This window comes from Exophiala xenobiotica (assembly GCF_000835505.1).
Source record: "Exophiala xenobiotica strain CBS 118157 unplaced genomic scaffold supercont1.7, whole genome shotgun sequence".
NCBI lineage: Eukaryota > Fungi > Ascomycota > Eurotiomycetes > Chaetothyriales > Herpotrichiellaceae > Exophiala > Exophiala xenobiotica.
Genome location: NW_013562488.1, coordinates 101,631 through 122,611, shown reverse-complemented (window position 1 = coordinate 122,611; position 20,981 = coordinate 101,631). Strand labels below are relative to the sequence as shown.

Below are 20,981 nucleotides of genomic sequence, written 5' to 3'. Positions count from 1 at the left end.
CATCCGAGCATCATAGTCGAGCCAAGTTGGGAAATCCTGGAGATGGTCGAAGTTTCTCGTAGCGAAAAGATCAGCATAAAGAGGCTGGAGGTAGAGGTACAGGTAGTCATGCTTGTTTCGTATGGAAGGAGGTAGGAGCTGTATTTACACGACGCACAAAAATGAGTCGAGATATCGCTTGCTTACTAGTATATATGTACACTTTCCTGAGTCCGTCACTGTGCCGGCTGTTCTTCAGGTCCACAAGGTCGACGGCTTCAACTCCTCAAATGGCTTCATTCCAAGAAGGACCCGCCCAGGCCCGGCGACTTGTTCCAATGCACCTCTGGCACGGGTTCTGACATCTGTCTCAAAAACGCCGAGTTTCTCTTCGTCCAACTGGCCTGCGAGGAGCCCTGCTAATTGTGCCGCATCTTCAAATGCTGAATTCGCGCCCAGGGCACCAACAGGAGGCATCGGATGCGCCGCGTCGCCCAACAGTGTGACTCTGCGATCGGTTGTCCAGTCCTGCAAATCTGGATGAGCCATTTCGAAGGCCAACGTCGCCGCAGCAGACGCGTCCGAGCGGGTGATGACAGCGCGATTGCTCTCGTGCCAGGTCTTGGTAAGCTCTTGAGCAAGCTGCAATGACTTCTTGCCACTGAAGGACAGCAACTCTCGACCTGAAACGTCGACAGAGCTGCGTTGGAATAAAAGGACCCAGAATATGTAGTCTTCGGGCAAGTCCACGTCCACTGCGAGCCTCGCGCTGCGATCGAACCTCATGCCATCGCAGAAAAGCTTCACTTTTGAATGGGGAGGCGCCTCGCTGCTGATGACGGTGATGCCTTTGTCGATTCCCCCAGGCACCACTGTTCCGTCCCCGATAGGTGTTTTGCCGAACACTGCTCTCACTTCCGTGTCAAGCATGACCTGGTCGGGCACCAATTGCTTGCGAACATTGGACCTAACCCCATCTGCGCCCACCAGCATCTTTCCAAGTACAGACGTGCCGTCCGCAAAGTGAGCGGTAATGCCATTGTCTGAGAAGTCATATCGTTCGAATTTCTTGCCAAACTGGACGTGATCCTCCAACCCTGTCAAAAGGATTTTCCGCGTAACCGTACGGTCCGCGTTCCATGCTTTCTGGCCGCTCCGATCAGGTCCCCTGATGCCATCTTGCTTCTCGCCTGTAACTGCATCGATTCTTTTCCCGCCATGCGTTACGTCAGGGCATACCTGGGCCAAAGCGTCGAATAGCTCGTTGGGCAACATTTTTTGAAGATTGTCGATGCCATCATGCGTGAAACGAATTCGGTATCCTTGAGCACGATAACTTGCGGCAGTATCCCTTTCGAAGACTTTGAATGGTATGTTGTTCTTCTTCAGGCTTTGAGCAAGGCTGAGGCCGCCGAGACCACCACCAATGATAAGGATAGGTGCTGGCATATTGAACCAACTGGAAGGTTTGATGTCTTCCGTCAACCCGGACAGAAATTAGTTTGGCCATGCTTTTATATAGCGCAACCCTAGCGCTATAGATTCAGATGTCGTCTAGGGATAGTTGATGCCTGCGGACATGATGGGCCGGGATCTCTTGAGAACCGAAAGGTGGTAACTTGGTCACATGACTTTCGGTGAGTGACTTCTTCGGGGCCGAAAGAAAAGTCCGTTCAGAGAAGTCAGAAGTGGAAGAACGACCTGGCGAAGGAGTGTCCGCAACTGGGACTTGAGAACGGCTCCAGATGTCTGGATTTGAATGCAGAAAGATAATATTACCATCGCGTTGAAGTTTGCAGAGGTACGACTGCCGCTCACACATTCGCATGGATCCTTCTCTCGACAATGGCTTCCTTCATGAAGGGACTTCGTTCTCTGAGCTTCCTTCCCCATATCAGAATGCATATTGGTGCGAGCGACAGACCCAGAGCTAAGAACCCAAGCAAACTGCTCGCCCAGTGGAATCCCAGATTGGCGTACATGCTTTGAGCGGCCAGAGGCAAAAAGGCAGAAAAGAGATTTTCTCCCAAAACAATGGCGGCGACGGCACTCGCAGCATACTTGGCATAAGAGTCAACGACGTAGTCGGCGATGGCTAAAACGACCACGTCAATGCCATAGCCCACCATGGCAAGCCCAATGGCCGGAGCGATCCAAGGCAGAAATGGATAAGACGTCCATGCATATACCATCATGCCACCGGTGACGCCGACCAAACTTCCGAAAACGCTGACATAGAGCCTCGCTTCGGGTATAGGTGTGCCCGGAACTTCGGTATTGCGAGAAACGGAAGCAAAGTAGAACTTTGCAGAGATGAGAACGCCTGTCCAGCCAATGCACTCGCCGATGACTATCGCGCCTTGGACATAGCCAGCTTGGGATGCAGTCCATCCATACAATCCAGCAAAGACCGTTTCGACAGACTGGGTAAACAGGTACACTGTGCCGATCATGAACGCTGACCAGAGAGTGAAAACGAAGAGTACCGGTTCCGTAAACAGCATCCATAACGGTCTCCTTGTGCTCAGCACCAGCTTGCGCAGCACGCTAAGGTTGTCCCCGCTATGCGGGCCTTGTACTGTCTTGCCAGCTTCCCGCAACTTTCTCGCCCGCTTCTGCAGGATGAATGTCCCTCGACTTTCCTGGAAGAAGAAGACGTAGACTGGGAAGAGTGCGCCGTACCAGATGAGCTGCATATAGGAGATCCAACGCCAGGACAGGTTTTCAAAAATGACCGCAGCAATGACTGGACCCATGCTGCTCCCTGCAAGAAAAAGGGTCACGAAAATGCTCAGAGGCATCGTTCGTGCCCGATCACCCTCCCAGATATTGCCGATCAACGCGGCTGCAGTGTTGCCCAGGATGGAAACGCAACCACCGGTGAAGAAGCGCGAGACGATCAATGTGGCGAAGTTTTGTGCCAGGGCTTGTGGAATGATGAAGCAGAAAAAGACAACGTAGGTGATCAGAAACACTGGCCGTACTCCGTAGTCCTCCATCAGAGGCAAGACGATCAGACCGGAGAGAGCACCTCCCAACGCCCAGCTGGTGACTGGCCAGTATGAGTTTGGAAACGCTGCATCGCTAACATTGAATTCCTCGTTGATGGCCGCGTGAGCCACTGTGATCATGGTTCCATTGAGAATAGTCGTGAATGTAGCCATGCATCCCACAGCAGTGATGACCCATTTCCTGGTCAGCGACCATCGATATGGATTTTCTGGATCATCCTCCCCATACCAGTCGACGACCACCGGATCAAAGCCATTGTCGGAGATTTCTGCCGTAAGTTGATCGTGGATTGGAACAGTATCCTTTGGTTCCTGCTTGTGATCTGGCATCAGCAACTCTAGAGACCGATTGTGAGTCTCGGAAAAGTTGCTGGACGCTGTAATACCGTACGGGCAGTTTTCGTATATGCAATGGTGGTGGTGGAAAGAGGTGTGACATCGAAATGAATATTTTTTATTTACGTCCAGCAGTGGCAGGCGCGATCCGTGTGGTACAGTATTCTCGACATCACCATTCTTACCAATGTCGCCTGGAGATGAACGGACTTGTGCGGAAATGGCGACCGTTTCCCCCATGAAGGCGCCTATTGGGTGCCCCAGGGTAGCCTAGGAGCATGACGACAAGCCCTCCGAAAAATTCACCAAACTTTTACCTAATGAATTCCCTTACCTCGGAACACCAGGTTGGTGCCACTGTGCCAGGGAGTGTTTTGGCCGCAAATGGGAAATGCTGGCTGTGGAGAGACCGTGGGATAAATGCGTTAATGCACAGACATGAGGACTAGCCGTCCGATACAAGACTCAGGATCAGACGTCGTCGGTACCTGTGCTGATCTGCCTCGAGATGCTGCAGTTCGTTTCTCTCGAGAAGTACAAGAAAGGTCCTGTCTCATTCTAGCGAGACGTTTTTCGGTCCAGGCGACTTGTGCTTGCTTCCTGGAGGACAAAGCCACCTTTCCCCGGCATTCAGAGCTTGATCGCACCAAGTAAAAAATGGGGCGTAGCCGCCTTCGCCTGTGCGATGGTGTCTGGAATGATCTCTAGCTCCGCCTGCCCAGCCTTGTGGCAGGAACTTGTCGTATCCCCAGGGCAGGTCCATGCCACTGTGCACCTGTACCAGTAATGTGACGAAGATTGGGATAAATATCGTTCGGGTCAGGACATGGCTCTTAATGATGTTGAGGCTGAAATTGGCCAACAGCACGAGAGACAGACGCTCGATGATGGACAACTGGTTCGTCACTTGCGGGTGAATTTCTTGATGTTTGTGGTGAGAGGCGTGGTGTTTGGCCAGGAAATGAACGCGGTGGAAGCACAGGTGGCACAGGAAGAACACGGCATCGTAGATGAAAAAGGAAGTGAAGAGTTCCAGAACCAAGCGTCGTGAGGTCGGCGGCACGGGCGGAAGAGCCCGCTCCAGCTGCAGTGGTGAGGATATGGTGAAGTTGTGAAGCGTGGGGAGGAGGAAAGAAGTCGAGATTGATTTTGATGGACCTCCAGTTCCGTTCAAGCTTGGGATGCCTCCCGAAACAGGCTCAACGAAAGCTGGGGAGATAGGCGAGTAGCCTCCAGATACGCGGATGTCGTTGATCGGTGTATTAGCAAACTTCTTGATCATGGTGAGATCCAAGAGGAGTAATGGCCCGGCGTAGATTAAGATATCTCTCAGACGCTTGGATGGCCGTTTCATTTTTGGCAGCTGCGGCATCGCTACCCTCTCATCACATAGATGTGTTGTGTTACTGGACTTTTTGCCAGTTGCCTTTGGTAAGACTTGAGGTGTTCCTGGCCGGACGTCGATGCGAAGGTCAGGCCTATGTGCGAACTGGTACGTGAAACCGGGTTCAATGATTCCATAGCTGAGAATGGTAAGGATCGTTTCGAATGAGGACAGCCGATAGAATGAAGAAGAGTAAAGATAATTGTACGTTGCCGTCAGCACGGGCTGATAGAAACTGGGATATGCAACCGCCGCAATCACAAGAAGCCCGCATATCGTCCGAAGATACCATATGTTGGGTAATGGTTCCATGATGCTCAACGATCAGTTGCTTTGCCAGACTCCGTCGACGAGAATAAAATCGTTGCAATAGGACGCTGAGGGAAGAGCGGTTATGGAAAAGGACTCGGCAGGATATTGATGTTATAGGGTGCAACTTGCGTCCCAAGACTCCTGCGTATGTGATGGATTGACAGGTACACCGCGCGGGAGGACATAGCTGGAGAGTAGTGTGCGTACTAGTCCAAGGTATGTTGCTCTACACAGGACTAAATTGGCATATGCACCTCATCGAGATTTAGGAGATGATGGGAGTGATGTAGGTGACGTTATCCATGTCTTCCCGATGACTAAGTTGGCCAACACCGGCGCGAGCTGCTATGTTTGGCTTCGCTAAACCATCACGAAATTACTATCATATTTATGCCTGTGTACCTTGAGGCGCGAGTCACTTAGTCCGTCACCGTCAAGCTGGTGACAAGCAAAGCTACGGTCAACGCTGCCAGGACGAGGCAAAAGCCCCCAAAGGCAAGCTTTCTCCGTAGACTGATGGGTCTCGAGAAGCCATACGTTCCATTTCCCTCGTCTGCGCATCGTCCAGCGGCAATGTCGCTCTTGACCATCTTGATACTGACCAGAAAGCCGATCCCTGCCACCCAATATCCCACTGGTATCAAAATGGCGAGGATGTCTCTCGTTTTCTCAATATATGCAGGACTACCCGGCTCATAATGCCTCAATGCCAGGCCAATGATTTGAGGGGCGCTGGAGTAGAGGAAGACAATGGTGCTCGTGTAGATTGCGAGACAGAAAGTCTTTGTCCGTGCAGGGAAAAGAAGCGCCAGAAGCGAGGCGAAGGCGCCGAGCCACAGCTCAGCTGTCAAATATGCAGCACTCATGACGCCGTACAGGATGCGAACACCAGCTTCCTCATTTCCACCAGCCAGGCTTCGACTGAAGACCATGCATATGACAAAGGGCGCAGAGACCATACCACCGATTCCCGTGAGGTAAAGTACAGCTGTGGCATGCTCGGACATCAAGCTGGAAACAACACCACCAAGGACGACAGCCACAGAACCTACCACGCCGACAATAATGCCGTATCGTGAGAGCAGCTCCGACTGAGACGGATAAATGGAGGACAGGTAAGAAGGCATGTACCATCCAAACACGTTCCCCGAGAACTGCCTGGCACCAGAAGACAGTGCTAGGATCCAGAAGGATTTCATCGAGACGATCTGTCTGAGAGCCAGTTTGAACATGCGGTTCCCACGTTCGAGCCGGGTGGGTTCTACATGGTCATTTTGGTCGGGTTCCCGTATTGTACGGGAGAGTTGTCCGACGGCGTTTGGCTTTCGGACAGGTTCTCGGAGGACGACTCTGGTGACGACTGATAGTACCATACCGACGATGCCAACTGCTTTCAAGGCGTCACTCCAAGGAGTATTTGTTTTGTCAAAGGCAGTGGCGATCTGACCGCTGACCGCTTCGCCAACATAGACACCGATGTAGAAGACGCTGTGGAGTTACAGTCAACACTGTAGCGCAAGCAATTGAAAGACTGCGCGACATACCTCTCACAGACAAAGATCCAATTCAAAGGCACCAGATCACTGATCAAGCTGATACTGAGTGCTTCCACGGGCGACTGCCCAATCCCCATGCCTATCCTAGCTAGCAGAATCTGCCAGAAGTTATGGCTGTATCCCTGGAAGAGGACACATAGACTCCACCACAACGCGGCCACTGAAAGCACCCAGACTCTGGCTTCAGTGTAGTCTGCGATGTACGCCATTGGGATGGCAAGCACCGCATAGAGGATGCCCACGGCGTAGCCAGACAGGATGCCATATTGGGTGGAAGTCAACTGCAAGGATTCCAGGACCTCGCTTTGAAAGTATGATAGCACAAACTTGTCGAACTGGGCCAAGAAGTAATTAAGGAACAGGAGTAATATGACCGCTGAGACATATAGGGCTTTCAAGATCTTTCTGGGGCCGGCGGCGGGAGGTGCAGGTTCGTGCGCCGGAGAGTGTGTTTCGCTGTCACGGAAGACGACGTTCTTGTCAGTGGCCGGACTGAAGTCCACCATATCAACTGCGCTGGTTTCGTGACATGGAGGTGCCAACTGTCCGGACTTCGACCTCGACGCTTTTATGTGTGGGATTCATGTCCCCTCGGTTTTCCTCGGCGCAGCATAGAAGCTGGTGATCCCTGCCCATTCCGATGCGGTGTCGATAAGCATGCTGAAGCCGAGGGAATGGGGTTGCTATGGGACTGGCCAATGCCCACCGCGGCCTGCATATCGTTTCCCAAACCCCTCGCGGGAGGCCTGGAACATCGATGACGCCCTGTAGGTTCATAACAAGCTACTAGTAGGTGTTGAGATGGCCTCGGTAGCGAGTACGCACTGTTGGTACCTCGTTGCGTATTCGTCTAACTTTCCGCCCTCAGCATGTATGCAAATGTTGCTGCCATGATTCTGCACGACGCTACCCGTCGAACCCGATTCCGAGCCTTTGATTTGAAATATAACTTGGCTTACAGCTTCTAAGCCACTATTTCCGGCGAAGTCCTTTTGTTCCCTTTAGCGAGGGTGTCCCAGAGTCCAATCGTCTGAGGGCTTGTTGTCAGCAATGACATGAACGACCCTGAAACGGGAGCTGGTGAATTCGTCTACGGCACGCCTGACCGTGAACCCCGCGAGCAGTCCGATCACCGCAGTCGTCTGGAAAGCCCAAGCCTCATCAATCATCAGCATAAATACAGGCCATCATCGGACAGGTTCGCAAAGTACTTGGCCTCCTGAAAACCTTTACCAAACGAAGCTCAGCCTGTGATCAGACTAACACGCCATGTCGACCTCAGATAGCACGATTTACATCCTGTACAATGCGAATGCTTCCTTGCTCGGCAAGCTGAATTACGCTTGTCGTAAGATCACTGCGTCCTCCGACTCGAGCCCGTGTGCTGCTTGCGATCTGACACACGGCGGCCTTCATCTTGACGAGTCCGCGGCCTGGACCAAGACCAAGGCTGGAATACACGCCGACGTCAAGCAGCTTCATCGCGACGAGCTGACTCCCGATCTACGGGATTACATCAAGGCGAATTCGATCAAGTATCCTGTCATTCTCGGCAAATCAGCGCAGTCGCCTCTCAAAGTGCTTCTCGACTCGAGCACCCTCTCCAAAGTTTCTGCTGATCATTCAGCCTTTCTGTCCCTGCTCTCACAACGAGCCGACGAGGAAAAGATCCCTTTGACCGTCGACAATCCACAGTGATTCGCCATGTTTGATATTCGCCTGAGGCGCGTCAAAGACCATATATTCCGGCCAGCAGTCCAATTCATTCCACAGGCTGTCACTCCGGGCCGCCTCACTTTTGGCGCCTTCGCTGCTGGTCTTGCGGCATGCATGTGTGCGGCATCTGCACATTCACAGCTCCCATCTTGCGCGGTGTATCTCTGGTTGCTCAACCGTGTGTTGGATTGTCTAGACGGGGCAGTTGCACGAGCACGAACTCAAACCTCGGATTCCGGAGGATTCCTGGACCTGCTATCAGATTTCATCATATACTCGTTGATCCCGATCAGCATCGCATATGGTCTCGTACAGCGTGGAATGGTCGCCGAACCCGTCACTAATCTGTGGCTATCGGTTTCCCTACTTGAGGCGAGCTTCCACTTGAATAATTTCGTCTTATTCTACCTCGCTGCGGTATCTTCACAGAAGGGCCGCGATGAATTGACCTCAGTGACCATGAAACCCGCCCTCATCGAGGGGTTTGAGAGTGGTGTCATCTTTACATTGATGCTGGCGTTCCCGGGTGCCCTGCAAAGTCTCAGCTGGGCCATGGCGTTTGGTGTTTGCTTTGGGATCGTAACCAGGGTTTGGCAGATCACGGACGTCTTCTCGGTAATGAAGCAGAAGGCAAGTCTTGTTAAAGAGCCCTAGGTGGCTTGGTCACATAGTTCAATACTAGTATGCAGTGGAGATGTGGCCGCCGCAACCGTAGTCCAAGTGATGAAAGTCATGGATGCCTTTCAGTCCCCCTGTAAATGCAAAAGAGTGTGCACTACATATGATAAGATGGTTTCGAAATGCTTGCTACTATCCGGCTCGCCGGCCTGTGGAATGGATGCCTTTCCAAGAGTACAGGGATCATGTCGATCTTACTACTTTACTTGACCATGTCATTTCTACTACCGTGCTTCCCATCCTCATTACCACTTGTTCTCCCAGGCCACCCAAAGATTCAGATTCCCAACATGGTATCCCGTCTCACTCAATCATTCTCATTTCACTCCTCACCCGAGTCTTTCATCTCGTCTCGACTCGAGCAGCTTTCACTGTCCAACGTCGACGCGCTACCCGCTGCCAACAAGATCGTCCGAGCACAGATTCTGGACCGTGAAGTGCACATCATATCCGGCTATCAAGCGTGCAAAGCCATCTTATGTCATCAATCTGCAACTACTCAGACCGAATTTGAAATAACAGGATGTGGAATTGAATACGCAGACGAGTACGCGGGCGAGACTAGGAACGACCGCCTTCCTACGCAACATCACCACAAATGTCTGGTTCGAGCGAAACACCCTGCAGACACTCACGATGGCACCGCTCAATTTGCGGCACGAGCGGCTTACCGACAGTTCATGAGCGATTTCTTCCCCGGCCCTAACCTCCTGCTGGAGGATGGACTGGCCCACATGCATCACAAAGCCGAATGGCGAAGCAGACTGCACCACTTGCCGCAGACCTCGGTGCCTTTGATTCGCCAGATCACGCGGACTCGGTTCATCTACCAATTTGCAACTGGGCAAGATGCACAGAATACTAGTATTGATCTATACGGAACCCTCAAGGCCCTGGCGTGGGACATACTTTTCGGAGTCTTCCTGTCCGTCGACCGGGCAGACGATGATTCCAAATTCAGGCAACTCGAAGACCTGCAGGAGTCCCTCCTACGAGGCCAATTCTCCACATTTCCAGTCAGCATTTCGACGCCATTCTGGTCATCGACTCGAAGTCGAGGTGTCAAGGCGGTCAAGGAACTGGAGAAGGTCCTTGGCATGATGGCGAGAGACATGATGGCTGCGACTCAAGAAGAAGGTGAAGAAGAGACATCCAGTGCTTGTCCGTTTTCGGAACTGTACCGTAAGACAGGAGCTTCCGAAGGCGGACACCCAAGCGTCGACGATGTAGTCTCTCATCTCCGCCTATTCACCAGCAGCTTAGCCAATAAAGCCCTCGCTTCGCTCCTGACGGCATTCCTCTTGAATTTGTTCATATGGCGACCTTCGACACCAAGTGAATTAACCTCATCTGGAAGCGCACCTGGTACGAGCGCCAGCCTCGCCGGCCTGATTCGCTCATATCCTGAGCTTCAAAGACGGAGTGTCATGCTGGAAACAGTTTTGGCCGAGACTGAACGTCTAAGTCCACCGGTAGTGGGTGTGATGCGCAGAGTCCAACGCGACACACTCATATCATCTACGGAATCTGGGGGAGCTGATGCATATCCCATTCCTGCAGGCCACGACGCCTGGCTCTACCTCTCTGGGGCTAATCGCGATCCGGACACGTATGATCGGCCTGGAGAATTTGTCTGGGATAGATTTCTGGCTCACTATTCTTCCACTGTTAAGGAAGCGGATTCAGCCCGCCCTGACATCGACTCACAACTCCCACTTCCATTCGCCTTTGGAGATGGAGTCAAGTCCTGCCTTGGCGCGGCCTTTTCAAGAAAGGTATGTCTGACCGTGGCAGAGACGCTGATCGATGACGGAGTCGAGATCACTGGCGGCGTTAACGATGGCGGAGTTTTTGCGTGGCTGGGTTGGCAACGCCAGATGAGCCGTGAAGAGGAAGTGCAGATGATGGCGAGGGATCTGAAGCAGTTGCCCACACAGAGACCACGGAGGGCAGTCAAAGTAGAAGTCTCGCGCAATATTAGGTAGCCACAATCCATAGCAATCAAGTCAACGAGACTCGAATTGAACCAGTAGGCAACCTCTTTCTGCTGTTTAGCGCTGGCGATAGAGAGCATTGTAGGATGGTGTCAAGCCTTTCAACGTCTTGATGTAGGGCAGCGGCAATCCGAAGGCCGTCAGCATTGTTTCACGGTCGAAGATAGCGACCTGAAACCAGGTAGAGGCCCTCAGTTTGTAGAAGGCCCGTCCAGCTGCCTACCGATGTAGCTGGACCGATTACAGGCAGACAGATGAATGATCGAGTCTGCTTTTAGTAAGAGCTTGTGCACAGCATCTTGGGGTCATCGAAAAGCCCTGGCATCGTAATGTCATGATTTCGGTCCTTTCCTGTGATAGTTTCCTTCGCGATCTGTCGGCGCCGAGGTGTTCCCCTCGTCTTAAGCCCGGTCCAAAGTACACACGGCTGTACGAAGGTCATCCAATTATTGTGACTACACCCATAGATTGTAAGACATCCATCCAGAATACATTGACCCCCACGTCGAGCTGTTTGAAGATCTCTGAAACGACCAGCCTCACACAACGGAGCGGGACAGAGCGCAACTTGTTCGAGAGAGAAGAAAGACGGTTGGAAACGAATTCTCGCGTTTGCATTATCTCTCTCTCCGTGTCACTGCCCTCGAGGTCGGGACGTACAGATAGAGAAGCCGAGCCCACCAGCAGCAAAAGCCCTTGAACACAAGAGGTTCCCGAGTTGATTTGCATCTGCTCTAGGCGGTTGATGACACTGCGGCCAAGGAAATTGAGCCATTCTTCCGAACCACCCGAATCTTCCTGCAAAAGTCGCGACCAAAGACTGGCTTGAGATTGTGCCCATGACCGATCGGGAGATAGATTGAGATGGGCTCCCACCCTGATGTGTTGAGCTCGTTTGCGCCGAAGATTGGGGAATATGTAGTAGAGCTGGTAGAGATTGGCAAACGTGTATGCTTCTGCGAGTAACAGATGGTGAATGGCGGGGGTATTCTCATCTCCAGTATTGGCAATTTCGTGGAGCTTTGGTAGTTGCAGTGTCCAGACCTCTTCTTCCAAGGCGTACAGCGTCTGCAAGTATTGCTGTGGCTGGCTGACAGTGCAACTCAACGTAGGCCCTCCAAGGTTGAAGGATCGCAACGACCGGACATGCCGCACGATGCGCGAAAAAAGGGCCTGCGGCGCAGCAGCAACACCAGCCCAGGGATGTGGCTGGATGCGTGCTCCGGGGGCAGGAGACAAGCCCCTGCTTCGCAACTGTGCGTGCAGTGGACTGGCCGTCCCAATGTTCGAGTAGTCGTGGATTGGCACGTTGTCGTCCACGAGACAAGCCACCATTTCCCAATATACCATGGCTTCTTTGAAAAAGCCCAGAGTCTGGGGGTCTTCTGTTGGTAAAATTTGATCTGTGGCAATTGCATGCTGCAGGGCCCGCAGATGAACTGTGCCTAGGTCGGAAATGTCGTGCCAACATGTAGTAAGGCCAAGCAGAAGTACGACGAAGAGGAGTTCCGTATTTAGAGATGTGCTGCTGGAGAGATCCGCGTAGAGAGTCTTCAGCGCCATGGATTGGTACCTGAGGGCGTGAACCCTAATGTCCGGTGTTTGCCATGCCAATTTAGCGGCGGTCATGCTCAGGATCGCATAGTATATTGATACCGAGCTTTGCCATCTCTGGACCACAAACGACCGAAATTGATTTTGTTCCGAGTCGAAGGTTGAAAAGATTGGGCACACAATTGAAAAATATGCTTCCACAAGCTCACTGTCCAAGTGGACCAGTTGGAGAGGCAAAGAATCTCTGGCGCGTTGGATTCTCTCACAGCCCGTAGTCGGACGACGAGAAGCCAGAGAAGTGTCTGAATTGCTGGCATCTATGGGTTCGTTGGGAGACTGTGAAGGAGGCGGCTCAGCTGATTCAGACCAACAGTTGAAAGGGAGATGATCGATGGACACATCTTCGGTAAGATACGGCACGTCGCCTTCCAGTCTATCGTTGGGACACCACCGAGCGATGAAATCGTGGCTTGGACTGGGCATAAACCCTTCGGCCATGCTGAAGCGCTCGGCGTTATCAAATGGCCAGGAAGGCTGCTCCACATTCATACGAGCGTAGTTGGCCTCAGATAATGATTCAGTCGTACTTCCTTTGGTCACAGGGGAAGTTTCAGTCCCGCATGTCACGCTGTGGTCCTTCAGTATAGGGAGAAGTGTTGCGGAAATCGGCTGTTGCGTTTGGCCATCCGGGTTTCGTAGATCGACTTTAAGGTGAGCGACCACCTCGCTTCCCGATGGCGATGAGTGAGATGGCTCTCGGCTGGGCTTCTCTGGCCAGGATGGATCTTGCGCAGGGGAATCCGCGGTCTTCGCTGGGAGTTGTCTGCGTCCGTACACTTCGTGCTTTGCGGACCAGCGAAGCCTGGTTTGCGCGGGAAAGCCCGGACATGTCAGACCTTTGTCGGCACAGCGCTCACAGAAGGGTTTTGTTTCATCACATTTGATCTGTGGGACGTCTCAGTGCCCTGGAGTGGAAAATCTCATGGTGGCAAGGTGGATATCAGACACACCTTTCGACTCTTGCACTGCGCGCAACCCGAAAAGGACTTCCGCACTGGTCGCCTCCGCGGCGCCTTTACTTCAAGTGAGGGTTGCAGCTGCATGAAGCCCCAAGTGCTTCTGCCGAACGCAACTATGACTTGGGGGAGAAGGTCGGAGGCAACTGGGCAGGGAGGGAGGAAGCAGCGATAAGACTACTACCTAGGGAAAGGATGACATATTACCTTGTGCCTATGTACAATATGTACGAAGCAGCTATGGGCTCTCTCTGGACCCGATAGGCTCAACCCGGGGTACTCATGGCAAAGCTCCCACGCATCTGCCACCCTGTGATGCCAGCCGTACATATACCCCGTTTGATTGGAGAGAGATTGCAGTCTTGCTTATCTTGACCATTCCAACTTGGACCGCTAGGCGTCTCTTCATGCCTACCTACCCGAGCTGATAATTGACCCTACTGGAGATTAGGACAGGGGCCTACGGAATAGAAGGCCATCAAGGCGAATAAAATCAAGCCTTTAACTAAGCCGGCTCGCCTGGTTGAGCCTTGTGAACCACCACAAGGAATCAATTTCTAGGTAGGGAGTTACAGGACCTACTCCGTACTCTATCTCGTCAGCCGTGTTGTCCTGATCTCCGTCCGGTTCCTCCGGTTTATGCTCCTATCATCTCCGGGACATTTGCTGGCGGCCCATAATCTCGGATGCACCTGTCTTCCTTCACGCGCTGTGTCCCTGGAAATTCAATTGGTTCAGTCCCGAAGCCCCGCTTCGTTGTGATATCGTTCTATTCTTGTATTGACTGGTTCCAACTCAGTGAAGACCTCCGCACAGCGGCATCCGTCTGTTGTCGAATCAGGCGGCAATAAGATGCCATCGGGCACCGGGCGATTGCGGCTCTCGTTTGAGGGTCTCAGGCGTGGTGCTGCGTCATTCGTGCTACTGTACAAATGCATCGAGCGTTGAACCGTCCCTCGAAAAAAGGCTCGTTGCAGAGTGAGGAGTCTTGAGAATGCCTCAATTACTCAAGGTAGAGTAATGCCACCGTCAACCTGCAGTACAGTCCCCGTAACGAAGGAGCTGGCGTTGCTCGCAAGATAGAGGTACGCCGCTTTTAGCTCCTTGACATGGCCTGAGGTCTATCAGCTTTGTCCGTAGCAGCAGGGGCCCCGTAGGGAGTTGGGAGGATACCTTGCCGGCCTAAAACGGCCATACGGTTAGCTTCGTTAATGGAGGCTTCGCAGGTACTCATATCAGTTTCAATCCAGCCGGGAGCCACGATATTGACACGGGCGAAGTCGCGCCACTCGCGAGCAAGACTTCGCCCGAGATGCGTGACCGCGGCTTTCGTAGTGTTGTAGGCGGTATGATCCACGGGTACAGTGACCACCTGTCCGCTCATGCTCCCGGTTATAATGAAATTCCCAAATCTTTGTTCTTTGAAAACGGCACCGACGTACTTCGCACAGTACACCACCCCATGTACATTGACGTTCATTTGTTCATGATACCGGTCCAGGGACTGGTCGAGAAGGGAGTCTGGGTAGCAGATTCCGGCGTTGGCCACGAAGACATCGATTTTGCCAAACTCTCTGCGCACTTCCGAGATCAGATTTTGCACCTGGGACGGGTCGGCGACATCGCATCGACAAAATATAGCCTTCACTCCGTACCGCTCGGCCAAGCTGTCGGCTTTCGCTACCACATCCTGTCCATTGGAGCGGGAGACAATTACAACTTGCGCACCACTCTCGGCAAGTGCTTCTGCAACAGAATATCCGATGCCACGGCTTCCTCCTGTGACAATGCAGGTCTTCCCTTTCATGCTGAACTGCTCCATAACATTGCTGGGAACATCCGGCATTGGACAGCTGGGCCGACCACTAGCCAGACACTCTTCATATGTCATTGACATTTTTTCAGCCTAAAGGTAGGAGGATGCGCTCGTTCAGATGTGACTAGAGTGCCTGCATAGTGAGTCTGACCAATATATATGTATTCTTCAGCACAATGGGCAGCGGATGGGGGATGTGTAAGGCTCTAGGCACGAGGCACCCGACAACGTAGTAAGCCTAATCAGCGCCGTGTCACTTCTGCCCAGGCCGAAGAGACGCTATGGAGGGTTGGGGAGGGTTGGAGGCCGTTGAGAATGGTCTCAATGTTCCGTCCTGACAACTACGACAGCTGCTCTAGACGTGTACACAGTGGAACACTCTGGAACACTCAACCTTGATTGGGCGCCGTCCAGGATCCGCGTGGCTCCTTCTTAAAGTAGAAATGCATCGCGAAGAGCATCTGATTGGTAAGGGGCGCACCACATCCCACCCGTGCGCAGTAAGCGGTAGATGTTACGAGGCGAACATGGCGGGGACGGCGAATACAGCAGATTGGCGTCGTCTTCCGAATGCTAAAAGACAGCGCAAGAGTCCTCTATCTGCCCCTTTACGTATGTCGCTCACAATGGGGTTTCGCTTCTCCTTAGCCCGAACAGGCTATGGTAAGACGACTGTCGACTGGGAAAATATGTTTACCAGCGTTTCGGCCTTGTTTCTTGTGTTGATGCTGTCCGGACTGGTAGCTGGGAAACTTTACAGTCACAACTCAATCGGAGTAGCATTTTGGAAGAAAGGTGCTTTCAATGCGTCTGCCCAGCACCACCCTCAGCATGCAAAAAGACCCAAGGGCGAGGCGGGAGGATATAAAGTCCAATTTCCGCCTTCTCGCCGGCGAGCCATTGCCGCCGGAAGCATCGAGGGAACCCATGAAGTTCGCGATCTGTTGAAAGGCCCCAGTCCAACACAGATCCAGCTGGAAACTTGTCAACTTCCGACGACAAGGGCTGCTGATATTGGCAAAGACGGTCAATACACTCCCACCGGATTCTCCACGGAGGATATCAAAGCACTCGGGACATTCCCTGATTACTCTGCCTTGAGTGGCGTGCCTCATCCGAAACCCTGCTCCGGCTTTGATATTAATACGGCGACCTTCCGGCCTTTTCGGCCCTTCAGATTTGCTTATCATCAGACCATGTGTCAGTAGAGAGAACTCCTTCTTGTGAGGATGAAACCCGTGCTAACGGACCGATTCCCAAGTACAGCACTTATGAAGTTCGAACCTGATTTCTGGATTGAACTGGAAAAGAACTATTTCGAGCGGTTAGAACAACGCAAACAACTCTGGAAGCAGCACGGAACCGATGTCTTGAACTACAATCCAGGTTCAGAGCTTGCTTGCCGAGAACTGATGGAGATGGTGTTGCAGTACGTTTGCATCCGCTATTCCAGTCACTTCGCGCTGGAGGACTCAAACAGCATCTTCGTCAATCGGCTGTTGAAGACAAGAACTCCGGTAAACTCTCAACATCCGCTACACATCCTCTTTGACAACATCCCGGAGGATTTTGCCATTATGCTGCGCAGTGAAGAGGATGGCATGTACTACCTGAAAGCCGGATTCATATGCTCTTCTATTGGCTGGACTTTTGGAACTCACAACAATCGACAATTGCGGGCGATTCACACTGAGGTCAATGATTACGAAGAAAAGATGTCCAAGTCGATGGATCGGTAAGTGTAGTGTAGAATTGCCTCTCGAGTACTTCTTGTATGGCGACTGACTGACGGTTCCTCTCTTGGTGGAAGGTTTTTCTCTAAGATGCCTGTAGATCAACCCATTCAACGTGGCTCCTGGTTTGTAGAAGATTGGCAACCGCTGTTCGTCACGCCTGAAGAGTTCGCTCGGAATGCTGGCACGCGCCATCAAGGCGAGAATGTTGGCATTGATCAGTGTTATTTGCGTTGCGACTGGCAAACCCTCCGTCGGTTGCCTCTGTCTGGCGCCGTTGTGTTCAATTTCAAAGCCGTTTTTACGCCGATGCAGGAGCTCCGAGACGAGCCCTACATCCCGTCGCTGCTATATAAGCAGATCACAGCAGGGAAACCTTTGCTCACCGAACCCAAAGTCCATCCACACATTCGACCTGTGGTCCTGGAGGCACTGCAGGCGTGGAGGAAGGAGCAGGTAGAAAAGGGCGTGATCAGTGCAGACTGGGTGGAAGAAACTCTGGCCGAGTCACCATTTTACCCGGGCTGGGAAGAACTTTGGCGTAAGAAGATTGGTTTCGACATCTGACCTCAACGCAGCATCGAGTGTTTTCGAGGTGTGTCCTCAATACAAACACAAGAAAACTCCCGGAAGGTTTGAGTTTTGGAAAGTCAGATCTTCGTCCAAGAGATTTGAGAGATAACGAAAGGTCCTAGTGTCTTGGGCTTCAGATACTTCACAGTTAACATCCTGCCAGTGTAGTTCCTGACAGAGCGCAAACTCGGAAAGATTGAACTCTAGATTGCCCTAGTAATTACCTGATACATTGGCACTTCAGTCTGCACCTACCTTGATCTACTTTATCTATCTGGTCTATGAAAAACCCTATGCTGTACGTCGAGTAGAGACTTAGTCGACTTTGCAGGAAAGAGAGGTATACTTCTGTTTTCCGATCTCTTCTCAATGCTTCTTCGACACCTCTCTACACTCTGCATGAGACATTGCAGAATCATACAGAGTCCAAAGCTGTTGTAGACCTAACTTGTACGCAGGCCAAATACATTTCTGGGGCAAATCCGGCGACTCTTCCTCGTGATAGCTTGAACCCGTTCAGCCGTTCAGCCTAAGGAGACGTCACAACTCTTAGATTCCCAGTTAGTAGGACTGAGTCTGGGCAAAGTCATGGCGTGGAGCCACTAACAGATGAGCCGCCCTTCAGACTCGCCATGGCGTTCTCAATCTGGCATTACATTCCTTAAGTTTCAGCAACATGGTCTTTGCTGGAGTAATATGCCTGATCTGGGATGGGCTCCACAGTTGCGAGTCTCGAGTACAACTCGCATAGATAGACCTTGCACTCCCTCCTGTTTTGTCGACGACCGCAAGTTGATTTGGAACAAAAATTCGATTTTTGAGTGGTGTTTGGCTTCCAACATTATCCTTATCATGGCGTCAACTTCGAAATCTGGGAAAAGTCAACCTGGTCGTATTGTCGAACCGAGAGAGCCGACGAAAAACGAGGAACTCAGCAGACTAGAGAGCATTGAGATAGCCGGTCAGGTCCAGGAGCTACGAGCAGACCAAGCTCTAGCAGATCTGGGCTACGAACCAGAGCTGTCGAGGAACCGATCGACCTTCCATGTTGCCTTCATGTCCTTCGTGCTGGCCTCGGTGCCGTATGGCCTGGGCACCAGTCTGTTTTATCCCCTCATCAATGGCGGGTCTGCTACCGTCATCTGGGGCTGGGTGTCAGTCTCCCTCATCATAATCTGTGTGGCCCTTTCCCTGGGCGAGATCACAAGCGTCTATCCAACCGCCGGAGGTGTATACTACCAAACATTTATGCTCTCCCCGGTGCGGTGGCGTAGGCTGGCAGCATGGATCTGTGGGTGGTCTTATGTGGCTGGGAACGTGGTCATCACGCTGGCGGTCGGCTTTGGCACCACGTCCTTCGTTGTTGCCTGCATCAATGTCTTTGAAAAGGAACCTGGAGTGGGAATATTCCAAACCCAAACATACCACATTTACCTCCTGTTTCTCGCAATCACCATATTATGTACAGCAACATCGGCCTTGGGCAATCGACACCTTCCCAAGCTTGACGTGAGAGCTCTTGCCCTTACTCACCGCCTATCTGACCAGAGTCTGGGGCTAACGTATTTACAGGCATTTGCAACCTTCTGGACACTTGCAGCTCTCGTAGCCACCGCAATTTGCACATTGGCCATTGCGAAGAATGGACGACACTCTGGCGAATACGTGTTTGGAGATTTCGAGCCACTTTCAGGCTGGACCCCAGGTTGGGCCTTTTGTGTTGGACTCTTACAAGCTGGCTATGCCACCTCTTCCACCGGGATGATCATCTCGTAGGTGTTCTTACCATAGCCACCGCCTCCTCCTGAGAATTGTTCCTTTGCTAATCCTATGGACACTTGGACAGCATGTGTGAAGAGGCCCGCGACCCAAGTACGCAGGTACCCAAAGCAATGGTTGGAACGGTGATGTTGAATACAGTGGCGGGCCTGCTTTTTCTCATCCCCTTGATGTTTGTGTTACCGGATCTCGATTTCCTCGTCAGCCTCGCCTCCGGTCAACCGCTTCCGTCAATACTCAAGTCGGCAATCGGTAACTCAGGAGGCGCTTTCGGGCTACTTGTGCCACTGATAGTCCTCGCCCTAATCTGTGGCGTGGGCTGCACGACAGCCACTTCTCGGTGCATATACGCGTTTGCGCGTGATGGTGGTATACCGGCATCTGGCTGGTGGAAGCAAGTCGATCGACGTCTTGGAGTTCCACTGAATGCGCTTCTCCTCAGCGCCGGCGTCCAGATCTTGCTTGGACTGATTTATTTCGGCTCTACCGCAGCATTCAACGCCTTTTCAGGTGCTGGAGTGATCTTCCTTACTGTCAGCTATGCTGTGCCGATCGCCGTGTCCCTGTTTGGGGGACGTGCTCATGTGAAAACGGGTCCATTCTATCTCGGCGCGTTTGGCACCTTTTGCAATGTTCTCGCGCTCGGTGTGTATTATAACTTCCTCTTCCGAATCTTGTGTCATTGTCGAGCCTTGCTAACCAACGATTGGGATCCAGTTTGGTCCTGCCTGGCCCTCCCTCTCTTTTGCATGCCATCATACCTGCCAGTGGCTAGAGAGACGGTAAACTACGCCCCCGCCGTCTTCTGTGGTGTCGTCGCTCTTGCTGCGGCATGGTATTGGGCATGGGGCCAGAAGCACTATCGAGGCCCTCCAGTACACGGCGCCGCACTGGGTTAGCCTTTTGGCCCTCTTCTTGCCTTTGTCTTACCAAAGCTGGCCTTCGGAGAGAGCAGATGGTTGTGGGAGGACTTGCCCATAATCTGTCTAACCGTCTGTAACTATACCAATATCCCCGAGACATAGTGACGGCCGGGGATTCCGACTACTTTCCTCACCCGACCAATTGCGATAATCGCTCATCACACAGCAGTGAAAGACTATGCAATACGGCTTACATTACTGAGCTGAATAAACTAAGCGGCGAGGAGAAGTAGATGCATGTACTGCCATTATCTCCTGCCAGTCCACAGGAGACTTGAACCGGTTTAACGATCCGCTCCAAGGGTGGCGCAGGAAACAGGAAAAGCTTCTCAGACATACGAAATATTCTTGGGTACCTCAGTGTAGATCTATGCATTGCAACTTCTATTCTAGCTTCCTTCTCCCTTCGGTCGAGTGGCGAATGAACTTCTGTGATCATCAACCAGTCTACCATCCCAGGAGAAGAATACCGTAGGAGAGGGCACCAACACGTTTATATTCTGACCCATAAAACTGATGAGGCCAATGTTCGCCTTGATGATCGCCGAGCACGACATCACATGCCAGCCTTCTGGATTTAGGGTGATATTACGCTTGAGGGAGGTAGAGGTCGTTGTTCAC

At 52.2% G+C, this 20,981-nt stretch overlaps 11 protein-coding genes across 11 annotated transcripts; 5 read left to right on the top strand and 6 right to left on the bottom strand.

Annotated features, from left to right (window-relative positions):
* Positions 1-234: 234 nt before the first annotated feature.
* On the bottom strand, positions 235-1,428 carry PV05_10734 (uncharacterized protein; the record flags this gene model as incomplete). The annotated part of the gene is made up of 1 exon (XM_013454148.1): positions 235-1,428. The coding sequence occupies one exon, from the start codon at positions 1,426-1,428 to the stop codon at positions 235-237; it is 1,194 nt and encodes a 397-aa protein (XP_013309602.1).
* Positions 1,429-1,793: 365 nt separating this feature from the next.
* On the bottom strand, positions 1,794-3,320 carry PV05_10733 (uncharacterized protein; the record flags this gene model as incomplete). The annotated part of the gene is made up of 1 exon (XM_013454147.1): positions 1,794-3,320. One exon carries the CDS (start codon positions 3,318-3,320, stop codon positions 1,794-1,796), a length of 1,527 nt encoding a protein of 508 aa, XP_013309601.1.
* A 559-nt stretch (positions 3,321-3,879) lies between these two features.
* On the bottom strand, positions 3,880-5,230 carry PV05_10732 (uncharacterized protein; the record flags this gene model as incomplete). Its single annotated transcript, XM_013454146.1, has 1 exon — positions 3,880-5,230. The coding sequence occupies exon 1, from the start codon at positions 5,020-5,022 to the stop codon at positions 3,880-3,882; it is 1,143 nt and encodes a 380-aa protein (XP_013309600.1). The 5' UTR covers positions 5,023-5,230.
* A 189-nt stretch (positions 5,231-5,419) lies between these two features.
* On the bottom strand, positions 5,420-7,084 carry PV05_10731 (uncharacterized protein; the record flags this gene model as incomplete). Its single annotated transcript, XM_013454145.1, has 2 exons — positions 5,420-6,510; positions 6,567-7,084. The coding sequence occupies 2 exons, from the start codon at positions 7,082-7,084 to the stop codon at positions 5,442-5,444; spliced, it is 1,587 nt and encodes a 528-aa protein (XP_013309599.1). The 3' UTR covers positions 5,420-5,441.
* Positions 7,085-7,847: 763 nt separating this feature from the next.
* Positions 7,848-8,276, top strand: PV05_10730 (uncharacterized protein; the record flags this gene model as incomplete). The annotated part of the gene is made up of 1 exon (XM_013454144.1): positions 7,848-8,276. The coding sequence occupies one exon, from the start codon at positions 7,848-7,850 to the stop codon at positions 8,274-8,276; it is 429 nt and encodes a 142-aa protein (XP_013309598.1).
* Positions 8,277-8,282: 6 nt separating this feature from the next.
* Positions 8,283-8,948, top strand: PV05_10729 (uncharacterized protein; the record flags this gene model as incomplete). The annotated part of the gene is made up of 1 exon (XM_013454143.1): positions 8,283-8,948. The coding sequence occupies one exon, from the start codon at positions 8,283-8,285 to the stop codon at positions 8,946-8,948; it is 666 nt and encodes a 221-aa protein (XP_013309597.1).
* Positions 8,949-9,184: 236 nt separating this feature from the next.
* Positions 9,185-10,957, top strand: PV05_10728 (uncharacterized protein; the record flags this gene model as incomplete). Its single annotated transcript, XM_013454142.1, has 1 exon — positions 9,185-10,957. The coding sequence occupies one exon, from the start codon at positions 9,185-9,187 to the stop codon at positions 10,955-10,957; it is 1,773 nt and encodes a 590-aa protein (XP_013309596.1).
* A 447-nt stretch (positions 10,958-11,404) lies between these two features.
* PV05_10727 (uncharacterized protein) lies at positions 11,405-13,623 on the bottom strand (the record flags this gene model as incomplete). Its single annotated transcript, XM_013454141.1, has 2 exons — positions 11,405-13,465; positions 13,531-13,623. The coding sequence occupies 2 exons, from the start codon at positions 13,621-13,623 to the stop codon at positions 11,405-11,407; spliced, it is 2,154 nt and encodes a 717-aa protein (XP_013309595.1).
* A 920-nt stretch (positions 13,624-14,543) lies between these two features.
* On the bottom strand, positions 14,544-15,382 carry PV05_10726 (uncharacterized protein; the record flags this gene model as incomplete). Its single annotated transcript, XM_013454140.1, has 2 exons — positions 14,544-14,650; positions 14,710-15,382. 2 exons carry the CDS (start codon positions 15,380-15,382, stop codon positions 14,544-14,546), a joined length of 780 nt encoding a protein of 259 aa, XP_013309594.1.
* Positions 15,383-15,978: 596 nt separating this feature from the next.
* On the top strand, positions 15,979-17,652 carry PV05_10725 (uncharacterized protein; the record flags this gene model as incomplete). Its single annotated transcript, XM_013454139.1, has 3 exons — positions 15,979-16,552; positions 16,619-17,087; positions 17,163-17,652. 3 exons carry the CDS (start codon positions 15,979-15,981, stop codon positions 17,650-17,652), a joined length of 1,533 nt encoding a protein of 510 aa, XP_013309593.1.
* Positions 17,653-18,510: 858 nt separating this feature from the next.
* On the top strand, positions 18,511-20,336 carry PV05_10724 (uncharacterized protein; the record flags this gene model as incomplete). The annotated part of the gene is made up of 3 exons (XM_013454138.1): positions 18,511-19,167; positions 19,231-19,430; positions 19,505-20,336. 3 exons carry the CDS (start codon positions 18,511-18,513, stop codon positions 20,334-20,336), a joined length of 1,689 nt encoding a protein of 562 aa, XP_013309592.1.
* Positions 20,337-20,981: the final 645 nt, after the last annotated feature.